Source organism: Homalodisca vitripennis, chromosome 3 (assembly GCF_021130785.1).
Source record: "Homalodisca vitripennis isolate AUS2020 chromosome 3, UT_GWSS_2.1, whole genome shotgun sequence".
NCBI lineage: Eukaryota > Metazoa > Arthropoda > Insecta > Hemiptera > Cicadellidae > Homalodisca > Homalodisca vitripennis.
In genome coordinates this window covers 17,993,493-18,017,608 of record NC_060209.1, presented here as the reverse complement: position 1 = coordinate 18,017,608, position 24,116 = coordinate 17,993,493, and the positions used below count along the sequence as shown (strand labels likewise).

Genomic DNA, 24,116 nt, shown 5'->3' with positions numbered 1-24,116 from the left:
GATAATAAGCAATACATATGGTTTTGCATTTCATTTTAGGCCAATTTGATTATTCATTAATTGTATAAAAAGACATGTGTAACGAACTTATGGAAAAAGTTTAGACAGGTCAGTATTTCTATACGAATTTATGCTGAAACCTTGTCAAACGTGTTAGGTGAGTGTTGACATTAAATGTATTTCAAGTGTTAAATGTATTACCATCCATATTTCCTGGATGATTTTTAAAACTACATCAATAGTTATTTAAGGGTAATGGTTGCTAACACTTATACAACTCAACTTTGGAAAACTACTCTATAATATTACTACAGGTTAAAATCTCCTCTGACTCGTTTTTTTGTTAAGAGTAGCCTACATGGTTGAGATTTGTATGATTTAGTGAAACCCAACTGACATTGCCCTACCTGTTTTGGTCTCAAACAAGGAATAGTTGTAATTTAACCTTGTCGTTTAAAATTTACATATTGAGAGAGCTAGCCTCAATCAACCCATGACAAATTAGCAACAAAAACGTCAAAATATGTTCTTAATTCTATATTTAGACATTTTTAACTATAAAAGACTCCATATCATTGAAGCATGAGAGCATCCATTAAGGGGGGGGGGGTGTAATACTGTACTGCATCTCTAAAAACGTTATACAATTTTGCTTGAAGTTAAAGAACAACGTTCCAGTGCTTTGCTATGCATCATGATGAATGCTAGGTGACTGATGGTGACATGATGTACACATCATGGTGAGTGATGTATTTATTTATTTATTTACATTCCCACGGTATAACCATTTTGCAAAATTACAACACTTAAGATGACTAGAACAGTAATAAATTCTCATAAAAAAGTACAGTATGAAAAATCAAGTTCAGCAATTGACCGTGCCTACGACATAGTGAAATAAACAGATATAACAAAGATAACACTAAAACAATGTGAAACATAACGAAAGTGGTACCAATAACAATAGTGCAATAACAATAACAAGCAGTGATATAAAAAGTAATAAAAAATAATAATACAACAATAACAATAATGATAACAGTAATAGACTAAATCATCAAAGATAACAATGGAGTAATTATTAATGTAATACTGGGCAGGACTCAGCAAGCTCACTCTGACTCAAATGTCTCCAGCCTCACTGTCAACACAGCACGTCTCAAAGCTCCCAGTCGATTGCAGAAAAAGTCTACTTCACTGCACACCTCGTTGCCAAGCCGAAGTATTCTTGGGACAGAGCTGAACTGGAGATAGTTGCGGTTTAAGTGGCTCAGCTCGAAGAGGCGGCGCGACCTTGTGCCAGAAGGGAGACGAAAAGCAATTCGCTCCAAAAGAGGGGGGCAGACTACCACAAAGTTGAGAATCTTATAAAGAAAGACAACATCTGCAACCTCCCTTCTAACGACCAGTGGATGTAGCCGAAGCAAGTTCAGAGGCCTATCAGGCTCTCTCCAGTGCAAATACCTAAGGAATTTATTTTGCACGGACTGCAGTCTGTCAATGAGGCCCACTTGGTAAGGAGACCAAACAACTGAAGCATACTCGAGCAGCTGGAGGACAAGGGACTTGTAGAGGAGTACAAGAGCATTAGAGCCGAGGCCATGCCTAGCAGTTCTCATAATCAGCCCCATCATACCAGACGCTCGGCAGCACAATTGGTCAATATGGAGACTGTAGCCAAAAGAGGAGTTGAGAACTATTCCAAGATCTTTGATGGATGTACAATGATCAAGAAGCTTGTCATCATGGGAGTAGTTGAAATCAATTGTGGAGGTGGTTCTGTCACAAACGCGCTATTTAATTCATTGTGCCACACTAAAATTGATTCACTTATAATAGGATTCATCAGGTAAGGATAAAGTCTTAAGTGAACTTTACCAAGTGAACTTCATAAGTGCAGAAAAACATCCATAAGATTTGCAAGAGCTGCGCGGGGCAGATACTTCGTACTCGTATCCCTAGTATGGAGTTGGGTTAGTTAAACCGGATCAGTAGAAGTTTCTATCGTTCCCGTCGTTTCCTACTTACTTTGTTCTTACTCTACTTCCAATTATATTGCTGACAGTAAGCTTGATGACAAGGTTCAAGCTAGTTGTGTTCTTTTACTCAGCAACTAAGTGAACCGGTATGAATGACAGAAAAGAAACTCTCTTACTAACTTCAAGTGGGTTTGGCCAGATTTTGCCAATCCTCTAAGTCAAATAAAATCAAATCAAATTGTCTTTAATACGTGAACATTAAGTAAAGTAATTTGTCAAAATATAATACATAATGCAAAGTTAGATAATTACAGTTTAATAGTGTCATCATTGTGAGTTTAGGAGGTTTATGCTTCAATTTTTAAAAATCACGTGGTTCCAGTTGTTAGCAGATTCAGGAACTCTTTCAATGGTGTATACAGGTCTCTTCAGCAAAAAACTCTCGAAGTAGGTTCATAGTCTGTTTCCTGTCAGGCTGCGGAGGTAGTCTGGTAGAAGTTTTTTAAATTTCCGGCCAATGTATGAAGGTTTCTTCTCGTATAAAGCTGTTCTGTGTTGAGGTAGGGTGAGCCTTGAGGCATGGCGTGTGGGGTAATTATGGAGGTCCATGTGAGTCTGCAGATGTAGTTTATCTACGTGCAAGATGGGCTTCATAAATGTAAAGTGCAGGTACTGTAAGTATGCCTAGGGTCTGGTAGGCCTGTCGGCAAGTTTGTTAGTGGCTCAAGGTTTGCAAGGGTCCTGACTGTCTTCTTTTGGAGTACCAGAAACTCTCTTGAGGTTTCCTTGGGAGGTTCCCCAGACTATTAAGGCCATACCTAATGTGAGACTCTATTAGCGCATAGTAGGCTATTTTTGCCGCTTCCAGAGAGCCTACCCATTTTAATACGTTTTAACAACGTAGATGCCTGTACTAATTTTATTGCATATGTTGTTTACATGATCTGCCCCATGTGAGTCTGCTATCGAGAGTTACTCCCAAAAACTTGATCTGGTTAGCCACTGGTATATTGGGAATGCTTGCTGGTACCTCTTTCTTCCTGCTAAAGTGTACCTGTGTAGTTTTGTCAGGGTTTATTGCTAAGTCATTTAATTTACTGTAGATTATTAATGGCGCTTTTCTAATGATGTGATAGAGTTACTGTTACAATTGTTCAGCTGTGTCATTTTCTTAGAAGAAGAGTGGTATCATCTGCGTACATTATGCAGCTCGTACTTTCATTTTGAATTAGAGCTGGGAAGTCGTTTAGTCAGCAGAATAAACAAAATGGGGTCCCTGTGGGACTCCTCTAGTAATTGGGTTGAGGACAAGATCTGACCATGCTAGTGACGCCAGATGTAGTATGCTGAATCTCCAAAAATTTGGGATCTCCCTTTGAGATAACTATCAACCACTTGTTTTCCAGACCTGTTACTCCCAAAGCTGCAAGTTTTTTAGAGATGAGGCTGTGTCCTAAGCAATCAAAGGCCTACTGTAGTCTAGGAATAAGGCAGTGACAAATTGTCCCTCCTCTATGCTGTACAATTATAGATTCGACCAGACTTATGATGGCAGATAAAGTAGTATTTTCCCTTCTGGAAGCCATGCTGGCAGTCAGTAATTAAGTCCTGTTGTGTAAGATGTGTCATTAGTCTCTTCAATACTATTTTTTCAATAATTTTTGAAAACGTTGATATTAAGGAAATGGGTCTATAGTTTTTTGGGTCAGTTTTTGGTCCTTTTTTTGTGCTGGGGGATAGACCTTGGAGACTTTAAGCTTTGTTGGGGAATTGGGCCCAGGGAAAATGATTTATTTATAATTGATGCAAGAGGATGAATCAATTCCACTGCGCAGTGCTTTACAACTTTTGATGAGTATTCGTCTGTACCACTCGATGATTTGTTTTTTAGGTTGTGTATTACTTGACTTACTTCTTCCCATGTTGTGGCGGTCAGATCAAATGGTTGTATTAAAGGGTGTTTTAAGAGGTTTAGGTCCCTCTTCTAATCTGCTGTCTCCTGGCTGTTGGTTGTTTTGCTGTAATGTCACTTCTGCTACTGAGTAAAGAAAGTGTTTAGTTGTTCAGCTACCTGAAGAGGATTGTCTACCACTGCATCGTCAATGTTTAGCTTAGGACACGTTTTGCTAAGTTATTTGGCATTGGTCTCTGTATGTATTATGTCCCATACAGCTTTTGGATTTGTTGTCAGATGTCATTATTTTCTGTGTAATTTGCATTTGTTGCAACATCCTTAGTTTTCTGTCGTACTTCTTTTTTATGTTTACCATAGTTTCTTTATCTTGTGCCCTTCCCGGTAATTTCATAGGTGTTTGAGGCTCTTAAGTAGGCAAGCTTTTATCTCAGCTAGATTCTTGGTCATAGTAGTGAATTGGTTTACTCTTAGTTTTATTTTTGCTCTTCTTGTGAGGGCAGGAGATGTCAAGGGCAGTTTGCAGCACTCCTTCGAATATGTTATATGCTCTGTTTCCGCATCTTCAGCATTATAGACAGTATCCCAGTTTTTTATGGAAAACAGTGACTTGAGCTGGGTCAAGGTTTCTCCTTCCCATTTGTCGCCGAAGAGTTTGCGTGTTGTCGTCATTTTTACAAAAGTCCAGGCTACATATTTGGGCGGTATGATTCCGATAGTCCAGTTTGTAAAATTGTTGCACTACGGTCATGTTCTGGAATATTAGTGCATATACAGTCAATTGAAGTGCTTGTGTCAACTGTTAATGCGAGTTGGTGGCAAAGGGAGCCTTCTTATGTTGTGTGTTGCCAATTCGTTGTCAAACATCAGGCTGTCCGGGTTGTTGGGTTTTAATCTGTCAATGTTTATGTCTCCTGTCCAGAATAAACGACCTATTATTGTGCTTGACTATTGTCCAGAATGTTTGATAGGATGTCCAAGCTATTTTGAATGTTTACCCCGGGAGGGGCGGTATACGCCAAGGAGAAAAGAGATGCTTTCCCTTTGATTATAATATGTGCCATTGCAGCCTCAAATAGTTTTTCTTCGCAGTGGTTACTCATGTCTATGGCCTCTATATTGTTTATTAAGTTGTCTCTACAATAAATAGCAAACCCCCCCCCCCCCAGTCTATGTTCTTTTCTGCAGTATTCAGATACGAGAGAGTATCCTAGAAGTTTTGTGGTTTCAATATCGCTTTTGCTTGAGACCGTGTTCTGTTAGAACCAAGAGGCTGGGGCATACTTCACTTAGTAGATGGTTTAGCCGGTTTATTTTGTATTGAGGACCTCTTATGTTTTGATGATATATTGTCAGGTAGTCATTTTTTATCTGCTGAGTGCTGCCTAAAAAACAGTTTGTTTCTGTTGAAGATGACTCTGAGCATTGCGGAATTTTTATATTACTATTGCAGCTTGACATGTTGGTATGGACTAGAAAATAATTGGAGTGGTGTACGTCTTGCTTGCACCAGGATCTGATGTCCAGGTTCCTGTGGAGATGGGTGGCGGTAGAGGAAGGTGATGATTAGGTGTTGCCAGGGCTATTTCATCTGTCTCCTGTCCTAGTGTTTTCCAAGAGACCTGGTGAGATCTGAAGCAGTGCCTCAGAAGAAGAAGTCATTGGCATCATGTTCTAGTGACTGCAGAATTTTCCTGAGTTTTAGTCATAATCTGAAGGTAGAATTGAATATTCATTGCAAAAAAAAACTCATTCCAAACCTTTGATTTTCAGGCTTCAGTTTTGCATACATAGGTGGCGATTTTGTAAATTGTGTTTTTTCCTTGTCTGACTTACATAAAGCTGAACTTACAGGGAAGATGTGTTCTCTTACTTTAGTCAGTATGGATTCAGTGTTGTTAACGCTAAGTGACGCTGTAGAAACGCCATACAATTGAATGCAGGAAGAGCATTAATGTTGCTTATGCTTAACCCAGGTTAGGTTAGCCTGGACACTACCAATAATAATAAACTATCTAAGCTTAATTTAGACAGTTTGTTACAAATTTATCATAATTAACACCTTCGTAGATCGTTGAGGATCAATAAGGTTAAACTCTTAATCTTGTAATAAAATTCAAAAATCTTAGCTATCGTAAAAAATTTAAACCTCTCCAGTAATATGGTTAGACCAGACTTTTTCATGTGGAGTTGCAAAGAAATAAACTTGCTGGAGAAGATTTATACTCTTTAACTCCCATTCCCAGGAGTTAAATTTTCTTTCTTCAAATCAAAGCATCTATTTTTAATTCTATGTGCTCACTTTGTGTGAATCTTAACTTCCAGATTGGACTGATGAGAAACGGAAAACTCCTCGCTGAGGCATCACCTCAACAACTCCTTGCCGACCACAAGTGTGAGTCTCTGGAGGATGTCTTCCTGTTACTGAGCCACAGGCAGATCATTGTTTGCGAGGAGAATGGAGAAGTATGTAAAGCTGTTTCTGGGGAAGATTTAGAGAGGGTCTAGACTGCATTAGAGACCAGTACATAGCATTTCCTAATTGTGACACTAAAACTTATTAATTACGTCGACAAATTTAATATTAGGTTTTTATTAGAACATTTATTAGAATAACTGAATAAGTAGTCAAGACGATTAACCTCCTCTTATTATATTTCAAAAGTTGTAACATATGAGATAATTTATTGTGTTTTGCCTTTAACAAAATTTAGGATTGTTAGGTATAAAAATAGGAACTATACTTACTAGTATCAACAGAGTTAAAGCATGAGTAATACCTACTAGTATCAACAGTATCAAAGCATGAGTAATACCTACTAGTATCAAGAGAGTTAAAGCATGAGTAATACCTACTAGTATCAACAGTATCAAAGCATGAGTAATACCTACTAGTATCAACAGTATCAAAGCATGAGTAATACCTACTAGTATCAACAGTATCAAAGCATGAGTAATACCTACTAGTATCAACAGTATCAAAGCATGAGTAATACCTACTAGTATCAACAGTATCAAAGCATGAGTAATACCTACTAGTATCAACAGTATCAAAGCATGCGTAATACCTACTAGTATCAACAGTATCAAAGCATGAGTAGTAATACCTACTAGTATCAACAGTATCAAAGCATGAGTAATACCTACTAGTATCAACAGTATCAAAGCATGAGTAATACCTACTAGTATCAACAGAGTTAAAGCATGAGTAATACCTACTAGTATCAACAGTATCAAAGCATGAGTGAAATGTACCTACTAAGTTATCAAACAGTATCAAAGCACCTTCACTGTGCCCCAAACTCAGGGTGATACTCACACCTCTTGGCCATTCAGGGGATCTGGCACAATCAACGTGTTAAACTCCTGTGAAATGTACTGTCAAGTTATAAATACATGAAGTTGACACCTTCACTGTTGCTCTATACTCATTGTGATACTCACAGCTCTTGACCATTTAGGTGGTGCGTCGCAATAAACGTGTTAAACTACTTTACAATAAATGTCGAGCCATAATACATATAATTAAGGAAATTATAATGCCTTATTCTTACCAACAGTCGCATATACGTAATTTGTTCTTGTGTTTAATTATGTCAATGCAATCAATAAGAAACAATATTCTTGGCCTCTTAAGAGTTATGCAAAATATTACTACTAAAACTCTAATTACCTATGGTAATTTAAATTATAATATGAGTTCAGTATATATTTCCTACAATCTTATTATAAATAAACCTTTGGACATTTACCACTGTAATATTATAATATTGAAACTACATCATCTTGAAGAAACTACAGCATTTATATTATATTAAAGTATGAGTGCATATCATCCTACTTCAATACCAAAAGTAACTAAAAAATCTTTTTTGCAGTCTCTTATGGATAAAGTGACTTTTAAATCATCCAAATGGTATTCTGAGAACATTTTAACTAGCAGAATGATGAATTTGAAAATCTTGTTCAGACGATACAGTTCACTGTTGCGTTCATCGAAGAAAAGCGGATAGAAAATCTAACAGTTAGTCATTGACCTATATTATTTAATTATTACAATTCCACCCATCAACCATATATCAAGCCTTTTAGGGTAATATTTGTACTCGTATCATCCAACAAGTACAAGTACAAGTTGAATTATTTTTTTTTAATGGAAAATACAATATTTTCGTGGAATCTCAGCTGTAATTATATATCTAATTTACATTTTGCAGGACTACCCGAAATCAATAAAAAGTAAACCACCACTGCCCGAAGCAAAGCTTTGGGTTCGTAATAGGATAGCGGCCCAGATCTACAAAAATATTTGCTGGACTAAAAGAAATGTTCCGTGAGTACTGTTGTTGTTTGTGATATAAAACTACTATTTTTTTATTTGACATGTTTTTTGTTTTTTGGACAAAAATATCATATCTCTTTTACATGCATGAAAGTCAAACTAAGGGTATGGGAAATGAAGTTATTATTATAAAGTTACAACAAAAACTAGACTTGTGTGTATTTTCAGAGATTATCATGAGAGTAGTAAATGGTAATAGTTGGTAAAACTGTGTTATATTAATGAAACAATTTTTAATGCCATAAACCAACTGTTTAAAACTTCCAGGATATGAACAGGTGAAAATTAAATTATTTTTATAACAAATATGATCGCTTAGTGATCTCTTTTTAAAAGCCTAACGATGATCAATACTGATAGGAATTTATCAAGGATTTGAGTCTCACATGTTATTACCTTAAGCTCTTAATCCTTAGTACCCCTTCTCAAACAGAATGATGAGGTTCAATACTGATGGGAATTTAACAAGGATTTCAGTCTAACATGTTATTAGCATACGCTTATAATCCTTAGTACCCCTTCTCAAACAGAATAACGAGGTTCAATACTGATAGGAATGTATCAAGGATTTGAGTCTAACTAGCTTACGCTTATAATCCTTAGTACCCCTTCTCAAACAGAATAACGAGGTTCAATAATGATAGGAATTTGTCAAGGATTTGAGTCTAACATGTTATTAGCATACGCTTATAATCCTTAATACCCCTTCTCAAACAAAATAATAATGTTCAATACTGATAGGAATGTATGAAGGATTTAAGTCTAACATGTTATTAGCATACGGGATTTTTCCGGACATTTGCCATCGTTCAGTGAATCAAGAAATCAGTAACACTAAGTTTCGAGATCTGCAATCTGATCTCTTCTTCAGGTAATTAATTATTAGGTTAGATATTACCTGAAGAAGAGATCAGATTGCAGATCTCGAAACGTAGTGTTACTGATTTCTTGTTTCACTGAACGATAGCAAATATCCAGAAAATCCTATTTCCTTCACAATCCTTCCATCGTCAAAAATAAGCCTCAAACAAAGAATTAGCTTACGCTTATAATTCTTAGTACCCCTACTCAAACAGAATGACCAGGTTCAATACTGATGGGAATTTAACAAGGATTTGAGTTGAACATGTCACTAGCTTACGCTCATAATCCTTAATACCCTTCTCATACAGAATAACAATGTTCAATACTGATAGGAAATTTATCAAGGATTTGAGTTTAACATTTCATACTTTACGCTCATAATCCTTATAATACCTTTGTCAAACAGATCTTCCAGACGATTGTTACTATATAGATGTCAAATATTCACTGACAAAATATATGTATTTGGTCATACAAAAGTAACAGCACCTAATGTTATTAACTGGTGGTACAGGATGCAGATTTTCATGCTGACACTGCCAGCTCTGATGATCTTGCTCTTCGGCGTGGTCTACTCTGACTCTCTCAATGGAGTCGTCATTGCTGCCGTCTCCGATGAGGTTCTGCCAGAGTTCTGTCTTGGGCCTCGCCCGCTCTCTAGTGCTGAGCCTCGGTGCAAGAAACAATCCCGCTTCAGCTGCCAGTACCTTAGGCTTGTTCGGGAGAAGTCGTACATCATCGTAAGTGCTTTATCATTTATATGTACGGTACCATGCTAACTACCCTTGAATAGGCATGGATAATCATGTGCTACCTGAGTGTATGTAATGACATAATCTTTAGGGACGGGAAGGAAATTAGTTATGTCATTTCTATAAATAAGAATCAGAAGTCATTTACTTTGATAATAACAAATTTTATATGAAATAAACCACAGACTAAAATAATAACAATCAAATTAGGTTGCTTAATATAATTAACATATTGGTAAAATCTAACAGGAATTCTTGTGCATTATATGGACATCTCTCCAGCAAAATTTTAACATTTTTTAGAAAATGTTTAAGCTAGATCGTTTTTCAGGTGCCGTGGCAGCGCGGTACGCAGAATTTACAAACTACAGGCATTAATTATAGAAATGTGAAAGTAATTTAAGGCAGCCTTGTCATTGATTATGGATCCTTTAGAAGGAGCCATAATCAAGGGCTTTGTGCATAGGGTATCAATGTGTTTAAACCAGTTCAGTGTATCATTCAAAATAACACCAAGAAGAGGAGCAGACCTTGATGGGCTAATACTATTTACGCTGAAACTACTTTAATTACGAAAATGTGGTGAAAAAAAATCATTTTGTTAGTTTTCCCTTCATTTAAGAGAAGACCATTTGATTTAAACTATATATTCAATTCACAATATGACTGATTTAAGACAATTTCTAGGCTGTGAACATCACGATAAGAAGACAGTCAAGGTCAAGCAAACAATGTTTGAATTCATATTGGAAGGAAGGTCATTTATGTATATAAAAATTAGGAAAGGGCCAAGTATGGAGCCTTGACTTACTCCTGAACTGGCTCTCATCCAACCCTTTGAAATTGCCCTTTATTTCTTAATTTCTATTTAAAACGTTCACTGAGCAACCTTATTAGCAATGTATTATACAGGTTGTATCAACCACCCGTGCAGTATCTATAGCAGCCAATCAAACCAAGCTGCATAATTCGTTTTGACAGATAAAATTGTTGACTCCAAATAATTCAGTAAAATTATTTTTAACCCGGAAAGATTGCCCAAAAGGGCACGTTTTTCCAAAATTTTTAAGTGGGAACATAGTTTGTATGATACCTCATTTTAAAAGTCTATTTACTCTAATAATTTTGACACTAAAACCTTGATATTATGTTTATTCAAATGTACAGAGTGTGGCAAAATGTCTTTAATTTATGTTTTAAAATAAATTATGCTAACAGCCCCGCTTAAGACGTAGGTGCACTAGTTTTCTTCTATTGTGTTTATTCCATACCTTAATAGGATATATGGAGTGGTGTATTTTTAATTCATTTTCTAATTTTTTTTAACTCATAAAACGTTAATAAACCAAAAACCTTGAAAATTCTAAGCAAGATGGAAAGAATTTCAAAAACACAATTTTTGACTTTAATAGGATTTTTAAATGGTGCACTTTGCAACATAAATTGCTATTTAAAATTTGTTTTATTTGTCACTTTTTAAATTTATTAATGTTTCATGATTTTATTTTCAATTACAATAGAAATTAAATAGTTACCACACTCCATATTTCTTTATAGGATATGTAATATGCATTACACACACAATATTGATGCTCCTATGTTTTATGGGGGCTGACGACACAATTTATTGTTAAAACCTAAATTAAACACATTTTATTACATGTTTTACATACGAATAAACATAATATTGAGTATTTGGCGTCAAAAATGCTCTAGGTACATAGATAGACCTTTAAATGAGGTATCACCTAACCTATTTCCCATTCGAACGTTTTCCAAAAACTACCTCTACCCGCAAGAAAGTGCCCTTTGGGCAATTCCTTTCCAGGTTAAAAATAATTTTACTGAATTCTTTGGGGTCAAAAATGAGAGTGTCTGAGGAAAGGAACTAAACAGCTCAGTTTATTTGCTATAGATACGGCACTAAGGGTCTCAAACACTGCTGGCCAAGACATAGGAAGAACTAGAAAACCATTGCGATGCATCCCGTGCTACTAATGGTGCCAAATTGATATTTACTGAATTGTAAAAAGGTTTTGGTTACATTACCTTTAAAATTACATACAACACATTAAATTAAGTTTCTGATTTGATTAATATATTTGACCTCAAAAACCCAGAGTTTTTTTTTTTTTTTTTTTTTTTTTTTTTTTTTTTTTGGGGAAATCCTGTATGGCTTCTTAGATTAAGTACGCAACATTGGAGATGACCGTAAAAAGTTTAATGAGATGTCAGAGTTTTCAGAGTTAAGTATACATTTTTACGATGGGCATATTATACCTTTGTTACAGTTATGATTGCTTAATACTGTTAGGAAGTTTTGACTTACAGGCGTGGTTAATTTTACTTTAATATACAGGGTGATTCATGAAGTTTTCCCCCCACTTCTACAGCACATTGTACTAGTAAAAATAATGAAAAAATGTTATATAAACATAGGTCCGAAAACGCTTCGTTAGCGAGTTAATTATATTGAATAATATATTATACTGAATAAAATCGATTTTTTTGTACTTATTTCTGTTTTATTTTAGACTTTGATTATATCAATTTTCTCAGAATTAAATTCTCTACAATTAATGTTTGTTGATTTTATGTATTTATTACCAATTTAACAAACTTATTGTACATCAAACTTAAAAAAACATTGTTTCGTGCCCCAATTTTTTGCATTTAACCCTGAATCCCTCAAAAACTACTACAGGTACAGTTACAGGTACAGTTCTGAAACCTATTTTATCAGCTTTATCAGCTAAAAATACATAAGAATCCACGATATTTCTTACTTAATTAACCTTTCCAAAAGTTCAGTATGGCTTTATTTTACTCTTTACCCAGGAATTCAGGCGAAATCTTTCGCTAGCTGTAACTCGCTAACGAAGCGTTTTCGGACCTATGTTTATATAACATTTTTTCATTATTTTTACTAGTACAATGTGCTGTAGAAGTGGGGGGAGAACTTCATGAATCACCCTGTATATACATTCACGCAGAAATTAAGGCAGAATTTATATGTGTTCTTTGCTTAAAGTTTGTTATAGACGATGGAAAGTTTGGAAAGATAACATGATTTCGTACCTTTGCCATCATTATAAGCTATAAATGTATAACACAACGTTTCGAGGACTGGAATCTAACCTCTTCGTCAGGTGGTTCTTAATACAATACAATATAGAAGTGTATACTATATAAAAGTGTTATACCTTTTATATAGTGTGTTTTAATTTTAGCCATACCTTCTCTACGTATTAAATTTTACAATTGGGGATACCATTTGTTTTCCAGAAAGAGTATAAAGACCTGCCATCTGCGCTTCAGTCTGTGATAAAAGGAGAGTCCAGAGCTCTCATGCACTTCGACAAGACGTACAGCTGGTCACTGATCAGGCGTATTACAGAAGGTCCCATCACTCCAGACAGATATGTCAACTCTAGCGCTGTGGATGTGTACATAGATAGAGCTGGTGAGTCAATCTATCTTTGTCTTGAAGGAAACAAGATTTTCTAGAAATTTCCCATCATTCAGTGAAATAAAAAATCAGTAACACTACTTTTCGAGATCTGCAATTTGATCCTTTCCAATAAAACAAATCATACCAGATCGTCGAGACACGCCTGTCAGGAATCACAACCACCCAGTCATAACGGGTTGGTCGACGAATCCAGATTTGTTTAATCGTATTGGGTTGGTCCGGTATGATTTGTTCATTTTAACCTAGTTTGTAATTATGTGTTAGGTTAGTTATTTACCTAAAGAAGGGATCAGATTGCAGATCTCGAAACGTAGTGTTACTGATTATTTTTGTTTCACTGAACGATGGCAAATGTCCGGAAAATCTTGTTTTCTTCACAATCCATCCAACGTCAAAAATAAACTATCTTTGTTTTTTCGGCAGAGATGCCTCTACAAATACAGACTGTAACGTGCCGCCATTATAAAGTTCTGGCAAAAAATACAAATTGAAATAGAATACATTAAATTATTACTACAGTCAGTCATCTTGATTTCAATTTTAATGAAAATATAGTTTACTTAGTATAACACAACTGTAAAAATGCCCGTCTAAAACGATTACTCCTCATTCGTTTAAGAAATTAATCTGCCTTTAAAACTAGGTAAACGATGGATATAATTTAATTATACTTGTGTGTGTGTGTGTGTGTGTGTGTGTGTGTGTGTGTGTGTGTGTGTGTGTGTGTGTGTGTGTGTGTGTGTGTGTGTGTGTGTGTGTGTGTGTGTGTGTGTGTGTGTGTGTGTGTTTATCATTTCTATAATGTATTTTAAATTATCATAAATATATTTTATAGTTGTATTGTTAAAATTTTCGCAATTATCTATCCTTTATAATTATTTAAATGTATATTATTTATTTCTTTGTCTATTAATGTTAAACCTTAATTTTTTTAAAGTATGCACAGATTTATTATTATTTCACAATTAATTATTACTTTATTCTAGATTAAAGGTAATGAATACTTTTATACTCCTTGTACGGTACACTTATTTTCATTGTACACTTTTATATCTGTACTTTATTGTGGAATACTTTTGTCGGTTTAAATCGCTGTAAACAATGTATAATATACCGTACTGTAAATCTCTCGTAGGTATATAGCCTAGATCAAAGAAGATACCTATCTGACAAATAATTTTTTAAATAATTCATTGATTTGTTCTCAAAACTGTACATATCCAACCAATATGTTTTATAGAAATGACCATTGGCTACAAAATTGATAAAGATATCAGAGACAGTTTCCTGGATCTGGTGCAACTCGTCTTCAAAGAATGTGGCTTTAACTTGAGAGCGGCCCAGACAATACTACGAGTAAGTAGAAAGTGATTAATACTAAGTATATCCACTGTGATTAGTAATTATGTATGTATGTATGATCTAAGCAACTAACTTGTCTACAGTGATTATTAACTAATAATGTATGTATGTTTTACGTGACTAAGTCTGTCCAACGTGATTAGTAATTATGTATGTACGATCTACGTGATTGTCTACTATGGTTAGTAATTATTGGTGTATGTAAGTTTTACGTGACCAAGTTTATCTATGGTGATGAGTAACTAATTATGTATGTATGTATGTTTTACGTGACTAAGCCTGTCCTCTGTGATTAATAACTAATTATGTATGTTCGTTTTCGTGACCAAGTCTGTTAACTGTAATTAGTAACTATTTTTTTAGTGACTAAGTCTGTCCACCGTGATTAATAACTAATTATGTATGTATGTTTACGTGACTAAGTCTGTCCAGTATTATTAGTAACTAATTATTTATGTTTTACTGACTAAGTTTGCCTACTGTGATTAATATATGCATGTGCTATTCAAATACCTAACTAGACCTTCTCATCACAACAAATACATTTACATAGTTGATTTACTTGTATTACTTCCTAACATTTTCTTTTGGGTAATAGAAGCCATGAGAAAGATAATTGAAACTAACAAATAACTTAATTATGTACTATTGTTACGCACTACTAAACAATTCCATGACTTATTTCTTAAATTTCTGAACACTAGTACCATCATATTTTCCAAAATTACAGATAGATTGTGCAGTTTTGTAAAATAGATCATCACTCAAGGGTTTTTCAAGCTAGAACCTTTAGAGAAAAATTATTTGGTTTTGTACTAAATTAATCTATACTATTATATAACAATGGTTTCTAATTGTGTCCGTCTGTGTGGTTTTGTGCGTATTACTCAATCACGTAAAAACCACTGGACTGATTTACTGAAATTTTACTTGAACATTCTTAGGATCCTTGCTTAACACATAGGCCTATTCTTATTTAGAAAATCCCTCCTAAAGCTAAACCTAACTGGTCTGGAAAACTCCTTTAACACTCCATGATCCATTATATTTATGAACTTAGCTTAATCAGCAGATATTAATGTGCTTTTAATCAACTGCCAGTCAAGAATAATAAGTACAATAATTGAAACAGGTGATAATAAATGTTTATTGTTATTTATCTGTAAAAGTCATTTACGCTTTACAAATATCATGTTACATGCAGAAGCTTTTCTTTATCTGGGGTTTTATTGGGATTTAAATTAACTACAGTGAAATGTCATCATTTATTACATCATAAGTGTGTTAACTGAAAAGTGAAAGATTTCAACTTAAGTCTCCCTTAGACGTAGGATTTCTCCACACTGGCCTAAAATAGTTCAATTGTTATATTGAATCTAGAGTAACGATAAAGCTATTCTATAAAATATCATGAAATAATGGAGATAATTAGGAGACATTTCAGAGATACATAGAAAACAGTTTCTCTTTCCGACTTCAGGCCCCATCTTTAAACTTAAATCTAAAATGAATCAAGAGATTGGAATATCCTTTCAGCCAATTAACTATCTCTTACCTCAGGATTGATTGGAATGCCTTTTAGAACAAATATGCGTATGTTGTCCTTGTTTTTGAAATTTTGTGCAAAGCCACAGGTCATTGCTAGTTACATAATAAAAGTAACCTTTACATAAAATATTATAAATGTAAACAAGTAGAACAAGTAGTTTTGATTTTTCTAAATTTGTGTGCACATTCTCAGACAATGTAATATTTTTTCCAAAGGAATATACAAAGTTCTATAAAACATTTGCATTGAAAAGTACACCAAAATTTTAGATAAGACAATTTTGTTCATACTTAAGAACATACTAACAATACAGAAAAATCTCCAATTTAAAAAAGTAATTTTTTATATAATGTTATAAAACTTAAACCAATTTGATTTTTTCTTAGGTAAATATTATTTTTTTTTTTATAACATGATACATAAAGAAAACCACTTTATTGCTTTTGGCTTTTATGCAAAAAAGTTTTTACCTAAGGCAATAAACATCAATTATTGTGTTTAGAAAAAATAAAAGTAAAAGTAAATCAAATATTCCTGAGGAAAATTTGTTATCTAAAGACTATTTATTTACAAGGGGAACATACTGCAATTTGTGCAAATGATTAACTATCATGTATGTTTATTCGGTCTAGTTTTTCAGTAAAAATATAAGCATGACACTGTCACAAAAACAAAACACCAAAATCAATGGGAAATTACAAAATCAAAGTTTTAAATTTCCTGGTAAAGTACAATACATACCGTAATTATAAAACAATAAATCTTTATCTTTTAAATGACACTAGTTTTTTAAACATTTTTTCAAACAAAGCAAGAATAGGGTTACTGTGGGTTATATTATATTATGACAATGGGTTGAAAATCAAAAAAGCCAGGCCAAGGATCAAAGAATTGTTACAGTTAGTAAATATTATATAAAATTATAGAGACTATTTTGTTATTTTTACCTCTTGATGTAAAAAAAAAATATTTTTCAGTTTGAAAATCCAGTTTATGGAGAAAGCTCACCCAAGTTTACGTGGACTGCCATGCCAGGTTACATCATTCCGTGAGTATAAACTTACAAAACAAGAGTTATTTTGTAATCCTCTAAAATTTTATTAGATCATATTCTGTGCAAGTTTTAGGAGATAAAATCTTAGTTTTAGTTCTAAATTCAGCTGAGAGTATAAACATGTTTCTTATAAACCATAGTGTTTTCTTTCAATACATACACATGTCATGCTAGATTGTGATTCATTGAATTATTAACTTTTAAATTTTTAATAATTTATACAAAATAACTTTAGATTTACAGTAATGGATATATGTTTGGAATATGAATCAATATAATTTAAATGCATTTTATCTATTATTTATAAAGCTGTTTAATTTTCAGACTTACTTTCTACTTAACGACAATTTTCTCCGCAACATCGTACTTAAGCGAGAAAACATCAGGATTTTTACAAAGATGCCTCATATCAGGTGCAGTAATTTAATTCTAAAAAAGTACTTTTTTTAGAAACTAAAGTTTCTTTCTAAAACTAGTAGGGAAACTTTATTTACAGCAGTAACGTTTGTGGGAGACTAATTAGTTGAGGGATAAGAGAAATACACACTGAGTAAGTGATTTTATTCACAAATATTTATTGTAGAAGTCCAAGTACAACTTACAAGAAAATCATTTAATTTTAGGTTTTACAAAGTGAAAGGCACCAGATCCAATGGAGCTAAGTGATAAGATCTCTAATTGTTTATTTTGACTTTGAAGTTTTCATCCTAAAGCATTTCTTACATTTTAAATTCGTTTATGAGAAAAACATTTTTAATTTAACCTATTGAGAAGGGCATCATAGTTCCAAGTCCATCTTGGTATTGGAACTATTTAATTTAACTCTAATATTATAAAATATGTATTAGTTTATATAAAGTCCAGGCTATAAGTACTGAAGATTGTTTTAATAGAAAAAAAATTGATTTGGAGTAGGAGAGTATTTATTTAAAGCATACTCAAGAATAATATAATTTAAAAGACAGTAAAGTTTACTTTAAAAGCAACAAGTAATCTAAATCCTTTTTCAAGTAGAATACAAACAAATCAATATCAAGATTTTATATTAAATATTTTTTTATGTTAAACTTTTTTTATATTCCACTTGAAAGAAAGAAATGATTTTGTTAGCTCAAGTCTCACAACAAGCACTAAAACAGCATGTTGTTAATTTTTTTACATATCAATTATTTCTAAAATTAAAATCTTTATTGAAATACTTACCAATACCAATACTTCCATGTGCTTTTGATAAAAGATTCAAATCACACCTACCATGGCACAATCTACAATGGGTTTGGCAGTTCTAGCCAACCATGCTCCTAGATGTTTACATGCTCCATTTATCTGGAGCATGTTTACTATCTCTGGACGACTGTTTTGTCTTCTCCAGGTTTAAACAGAAGTTTTAATGTAGATTCAAGATCCTGTGGTAATTAAAAAGAGTGGCACTTTGGCTATAAAATCGTTTAGTTCGTTTTAAGTTTTAAACTTCTGTATTAAAAAGTAGTACATTTACTGTAAGCACAATAGTAGTAGTGATGTTTAGACAGTTTGAAGGAAAATGATAGTGATAGCAGATACGACTATGGACAGAATAACTGTGATGTTACATAATGTAGGTATGGTAGGAAGGGTTGATTCAATTAAATTTTGAGTTTAGCTCCAGTTCACCTTCCTTTTATGGCAACTTCTGGTATCTGACGCTGTCTCAGGCTTGACTCCTGGAATCTGGAGAAATCCAAAGAAAGTCGATTGCGAAAATACTCAAATCGAAACATTTACATCATTTCGACATCAGAGACACCTATAAATAAGTGAAGTGGTAGTCTCATTATCTCATCAGATACATAATTGAGTGCACTTGAGTGCATTGAGTGTACGATGTGTGCCTCCATAGCTTTGCCAACCAATTTGAAACAATCTCATTGTAACGTTATCAGAGTTTATATAGGTTTCAAAGTAATGTTTACAGTTGAAAGTTATTTTTCTACTCCTGGGCAAATGTTTGGGTACATATAATTCAGAAAACTCTATTATTGTCACCTTAAATAATGCTGGTTACCTCGGTCTGTACTATGGCTTACCTAATTGATTCCCGTACTTCCAGGAGTGCAATACACAGAGGTGATGTTTGCCCATGCAGTGATCCAGATGTTGATGTTGTCTGGACAGAATGTGCTGCTGCTGACAATTGCCTATGGCTTTTATAACTTACCCCATGAGGGCAGTTGGTATCTCATAATACTGCTCATCGTTATGGCAGAAGTGCAAGGAATGTTTTACGGTTGGTTCAACATTCTCTTATTCAATTACACGTGTATATAATGATGGGAGAATCAAATAGTATTCGAGTACAGCCTGAATATTCACATATTCGAATACCTCAAAATTAATTTGAATATTTTTTTAAATGAATACTATATATCTGGAAGAATCTAATTCAAATGTACAGTATTCATGCGTTTGGATTAATAGTATCCAAATAAAATATTCAAGAGCTGTATTCGTATTCATATACAAGTATTAATTTGTGTGTGTGTGTGTGTGTGCGCGTGCGTGCGTGCGTGCGTGCGTGTGCGTGTGTGTGTGTGTGTGTGTGTGTGTGTGTGTGTGTGTGTGTGTGTGTGTGTGTGTGTGTGTGTGTGTGTGTGTGAGGAGAGAGAGAGAGAGAGAGAGAGAGAGAGAGAGAGAGAGAGAGAGAGAGAGAGAGAGAGAGAGAGAGAGAGAGAGAGAGAGAGAGATAAAGAAAAGAATAATTAAGGGGAGATTAATAATTTGGAATAAGTTTTTTCAAATGTTCAAACCTGACAAAATATATAATTTTACAAATATTCTATTAACAAATACATTAATTTGTGAACAAGAAAGACAAAAATGAATTTTTATTTCATGTTGTTGTGTAAAAACAAAATATGATTGAGGTTTTTGACTTCAATCTATTTCTATGATCATAGGTGACAAAACCTGCAGTAGTAAAGAATCTTCTAGATGGGACTGAAGTACAAATAAACACTTTTTTCCTGAAGTTTATAAATCAAGGGTATGACATGTTTGTAGGAGGCACTAAACATAAAAGGATTTTCCCACCTTTTTGGCAGAACAGTTCCAAATAACCAAGAAACAATGGGTTACGGGAAAGAAGTAAGACAAGTCTCGACTTGTCTGTTAGTAACGCTCAACCCAAATAAAGTATTTGGATGCTTGTATTCGAATTCAAGGATGCTTTTGAATACACTGTATTCGATTATTTTAAGTATTTGATTCTCCAATCACTACGTGTATACCACTCATTGAATTTATGATACAATAACAATACGTACATCAAATGTAAGGCAAAATTGTACCCAAACAACTTAAAAGGCATTAGTTTATTTGCTCTTTGTAGAGATTTATTATTATTTCACTTGTGGTTAAGACATCAATAATGATATCTAATCGTGAAACAAGAATAGCTTTGTCAAACCTTGCTGCACAATAAAGAATAAAAATAAAGTGGAATGTCTATATTGAAGTCGGACTATAAGTCTAATTTCTGACCCAACACTCATCTTTATTATAATTCTGTTCCTTGTAATATTGTGCGGTTAAGAAAAGTAGAAATAGAAACTAGTACTACATTTGTGATAAGCTCACCTTTACACTAATACTTATACATTTCCACTAAGATTATAATAATTAAGTTATAACAAATGCAATGACCGTTGAAATACCATTACAAACCTTTGCTTTACAATATTTGTGCATCAAGTTTATTATTTTAGTTACTATGCTTTGTTATATCTACTTGAATGTTTTCTTTTACAAATTATTAATTTAGTCAACCTATTTTTTCATGTTTAGCAGTGGAAATTTTGACTTATTTTCAGCTAAAGGTTCTAACAAAACTGAAAACTAACCTATAAAAAATCTATTTATTCAATACACAGGTAGACTATTACCTGATTGAATTTTCACCCCAGCCATAATGATCAAAGCAACAGAGTAATTTCAATAAAATTATGCTCTTATGCCTAGTTTGTTATAACTCATTAGTAGTTACAATCAAATATTTTATTAGTTATGGAGTAATTCTTATAATATTCTAAGGATTTAGGAGTGTAAAGTCTGCCAATGAAATAAGTAACCTCGTTCATTAAAAAATTTTAAGGTGAAATTCACTGCCTACAGTAATATTAAATCAGTGAGGCTGTGCTATAATTTTATATTAAACTATTGTGATTATATTTACTTTATTTGTTATAGGTTTCATTTTAGGAACTAGTTTCCAGGAAGAATCTTCTGTAAATTATGCTGCAACTGCAACCGTTATATGCCTCTTCTTGTCTTGTGGTAATTATGCACATTTTGAATATTTTTTTTCTTCTGATTTTACTTTTGGCTGGCCATATATATTATAATGCGGCATCAATGTACACTTGTTTTGCTTTACTTTTGTCTATATACTCACTACAGTTTATTTACTAACTGTATGCCTTGTGGTTATCCTATATGAATTTATAGAGTTCTTTTTGCTCTGATTAAAAATTTATTTATTTCTTTGTAAATGTTATTGTCTTTTTTTCTCAGCAAGTCAATGAGCATGATTCCCAAAGTCTTTAGATTGATTTAATTTAATGATTGATTGGCCTTCTTGAAGCTAAGTTCTGTGTCAGCAATATTTTGGGAATTATAGCAAAAGGTGCTCCATTGTTTTTATCTTGGCCATTGTGCGATTCAGACAGTGGGGAGTGGAGTACCTTTACATTTTACATTACACTACACTACATTACATTTGCATTAGGGGAGTGAACAAACATGCATTAAAATGTATGCGACTTAACCTCAATCTACAAATGTTAATGATTTCCCATCTGCTAAGGTTTCATGATTAAATCCATGGCTATTTTGTAAAGTGCTATTGTAATGTATAAACCACCTAGCTTTTGTATAGCATTGTAAAATGTTTGAATGTTGTTCACCATAAAATTGTTTCTGAAAAGTTTTAAAATCTTCTATAGAGACCAGAAGACACTGTAATTGTACACCATTATTTGCAGCTTCCTTTGCTAATTTTTGTCTACTCTCTTATTTGGCTGAATTCTTACATGTCCAGGTAGTCATTGAAAATATATTCTTGTAATGTATGTGTTTCTAATAGCAATTTTAAAATCATCATAATTACACCATTTTCTTTATATCCTTTACTACAGTCCTTGATTATAGATCCTTCTATAGGATCCTCAGAAGGATCTACAATCAAGGCTACGGTATTCTCTGGTGCTTTGATAGCTAGAGTCAGTGCAAAAATCTATGCTGGTTTCATTTAAAGACAGAATACACTCACTTGCCAAATAAATATCATATATTTCTGCTGAGTAACTTGACATATGCTGATTTAGTTTGAATTTGGAATTCTATTTGGAGTGCTGGAATATAAAAAGTCGCACCAACATTTTCATTACATTTTGAACAATTTGTGAAAACTGCTTAATTATTTCTATAGCATGATTCAAACATTATATTTATACCCTGCTGAATTATAGTAGTGTTGCAGATCTTTTTATTGAAATTATCATTGTTAATTGATGTGTTGAATACTACATTTGGGTTAGTCAAAAAAATTGGACAGTTCAAATCCCAGTGGTTGGTTTTATAATGAGCGAAGTGTTTATGATCATATATTATTTTGTAAATCTTTCTGCAATAACATTACGCCTTGTAGGTAATGGCAATGTCGAGGTTTCTGTTTATAAAGTTATGATAGGTGTAGATTTAAACGCTTTCATGGCTATTTTCATAGCTTGATTTTGTATAACTTCCAATTTATTTAATAACTTTGCAGATGCATGACCAAACATAAAACTACAATAATCTAGTTTTGCGAGTATGAGGCCTTTGCACACGCACACTCTACGTATCAGGTTAAGATGAGATCACTGTCTACCACAAGCTAACATTTTAAGTAATTTTTAAACATTTAAAGCCAGAACAGTTCTGGAGCCAGATGTTTACTGTAAATGTGATGGCAAGGTAAAAATTTACTTAATCCAGAACTAAGTGAGGTCCTTGATAAGTAAAAGTATTATATTATATTGTAATATTTTTAGAATCAATCATATAAAGTAATAATTCCTATTCACTAATTCTGTGTTCTTTTCAACCTAGCTATCGTACATACTTATTTTTTAGCCTGGAAGCTAAAACCCTTATCTTCCAAAACAGAAATAGTTTGCTTCTATCTTAATAACTGAGTGACTTATTATACCCCACCTGGATTGATAGTACAGTCTACATCAAATCTCAATAAACAGACACAGTACTTAGGATGAAATCCGATCTCTCACTTCCAAGAGTCATCTTCAAAAAAAATCAGCAGGAACATGCCACCCCTCCTCGCGGGTTTAGCAATATTGTCGGCCTCGCTCAGTGGAGAAGGGCGTAGATATTGGTAGAGCGCCAGGACAACCAAGTTTCTTGCGCAGTGACAGAGGACTACTAAGATTGACGGATACCCAGATGGTTACGGTTTGCTCGGTAATAAGGGGCGCCACCTTGTTGATGGGGTGTGATAGTCGCAGGTCTCCAACAAGGAACAGTTTCCTGCCCTCAGGTATGCTCAATCGAGACCACTACCATGCACGCAAGAACTATTAGGTTTACGACACTAAGCCTTAGGTACTTAAATTAGCCACAGATTTCGGTTGATTATTATCTAATAGTAAGTTTGCAAGGTCTCTAATTAAATATCAGGCAATTAGAAATTAAAACCAATATTTCACATATTTCATTCTGTATTGCCTATTTCTCTCACAGTGCTAAGGTCTTAAAACTAAATAAACAAATATATATTTAACTTAACTTAAACTTAA

The 24,116-nt window shown here is 33.6% G+C and overlaps 1 protein-coding gene across 1 annotated transcript in view; it reads left to right on the top strand.

Moving 5' to 3' along the window:
* LOC124356656 (ABC transporter G family member 23-like) overlaps nucleotides 1–24,116 on the top strand; it is a 43,976-nt gene that overhangs the window by 15,908 nt on the left and 3,952 nt on the right. Inside the window, exons 7-15 of the mRNA XM_046807784.1 lie at nucleotides 6,217–6,357; nucleotides 8,109–8,224; nucleotides 9,612–9,837; nucleotides 13,135–13,312; nucleotides 14,562–14,677; nucleotides 17,210–17,280; nucleotides 17,611–17,699; nucleotides 19,376–19,552; nucleotides 21,511–21,597. Coding sequence (XP_046663740.1) covers nucleotides 6,217–6,357; nucleotides 8,109–8,224; nucleotides 9,612–9,837; nucleotides 13,135–13,312; nucleotides 14,562–14,677; nucleotides 17,210–17,280; nucleotides 17,611–17,699; nucleotides 19,376–19,552; nucleotides 21,511–21,597 — 1,201 coding nt within the window. The remainder of the gene's footprint in view (nucleotides 1–6,216; nucleotides 6,358–8,108; nucleotides 8,225–9,611; nucleotides 9,838–13,134; nucleotides 13,313–14,561; nucleotides 14,678–17,209; nucleotides 17,281–17,610; nucleotides 17,700–19,375; nucleotides 19,553–21,510; nucleotides 21,598–24,116) is intronic.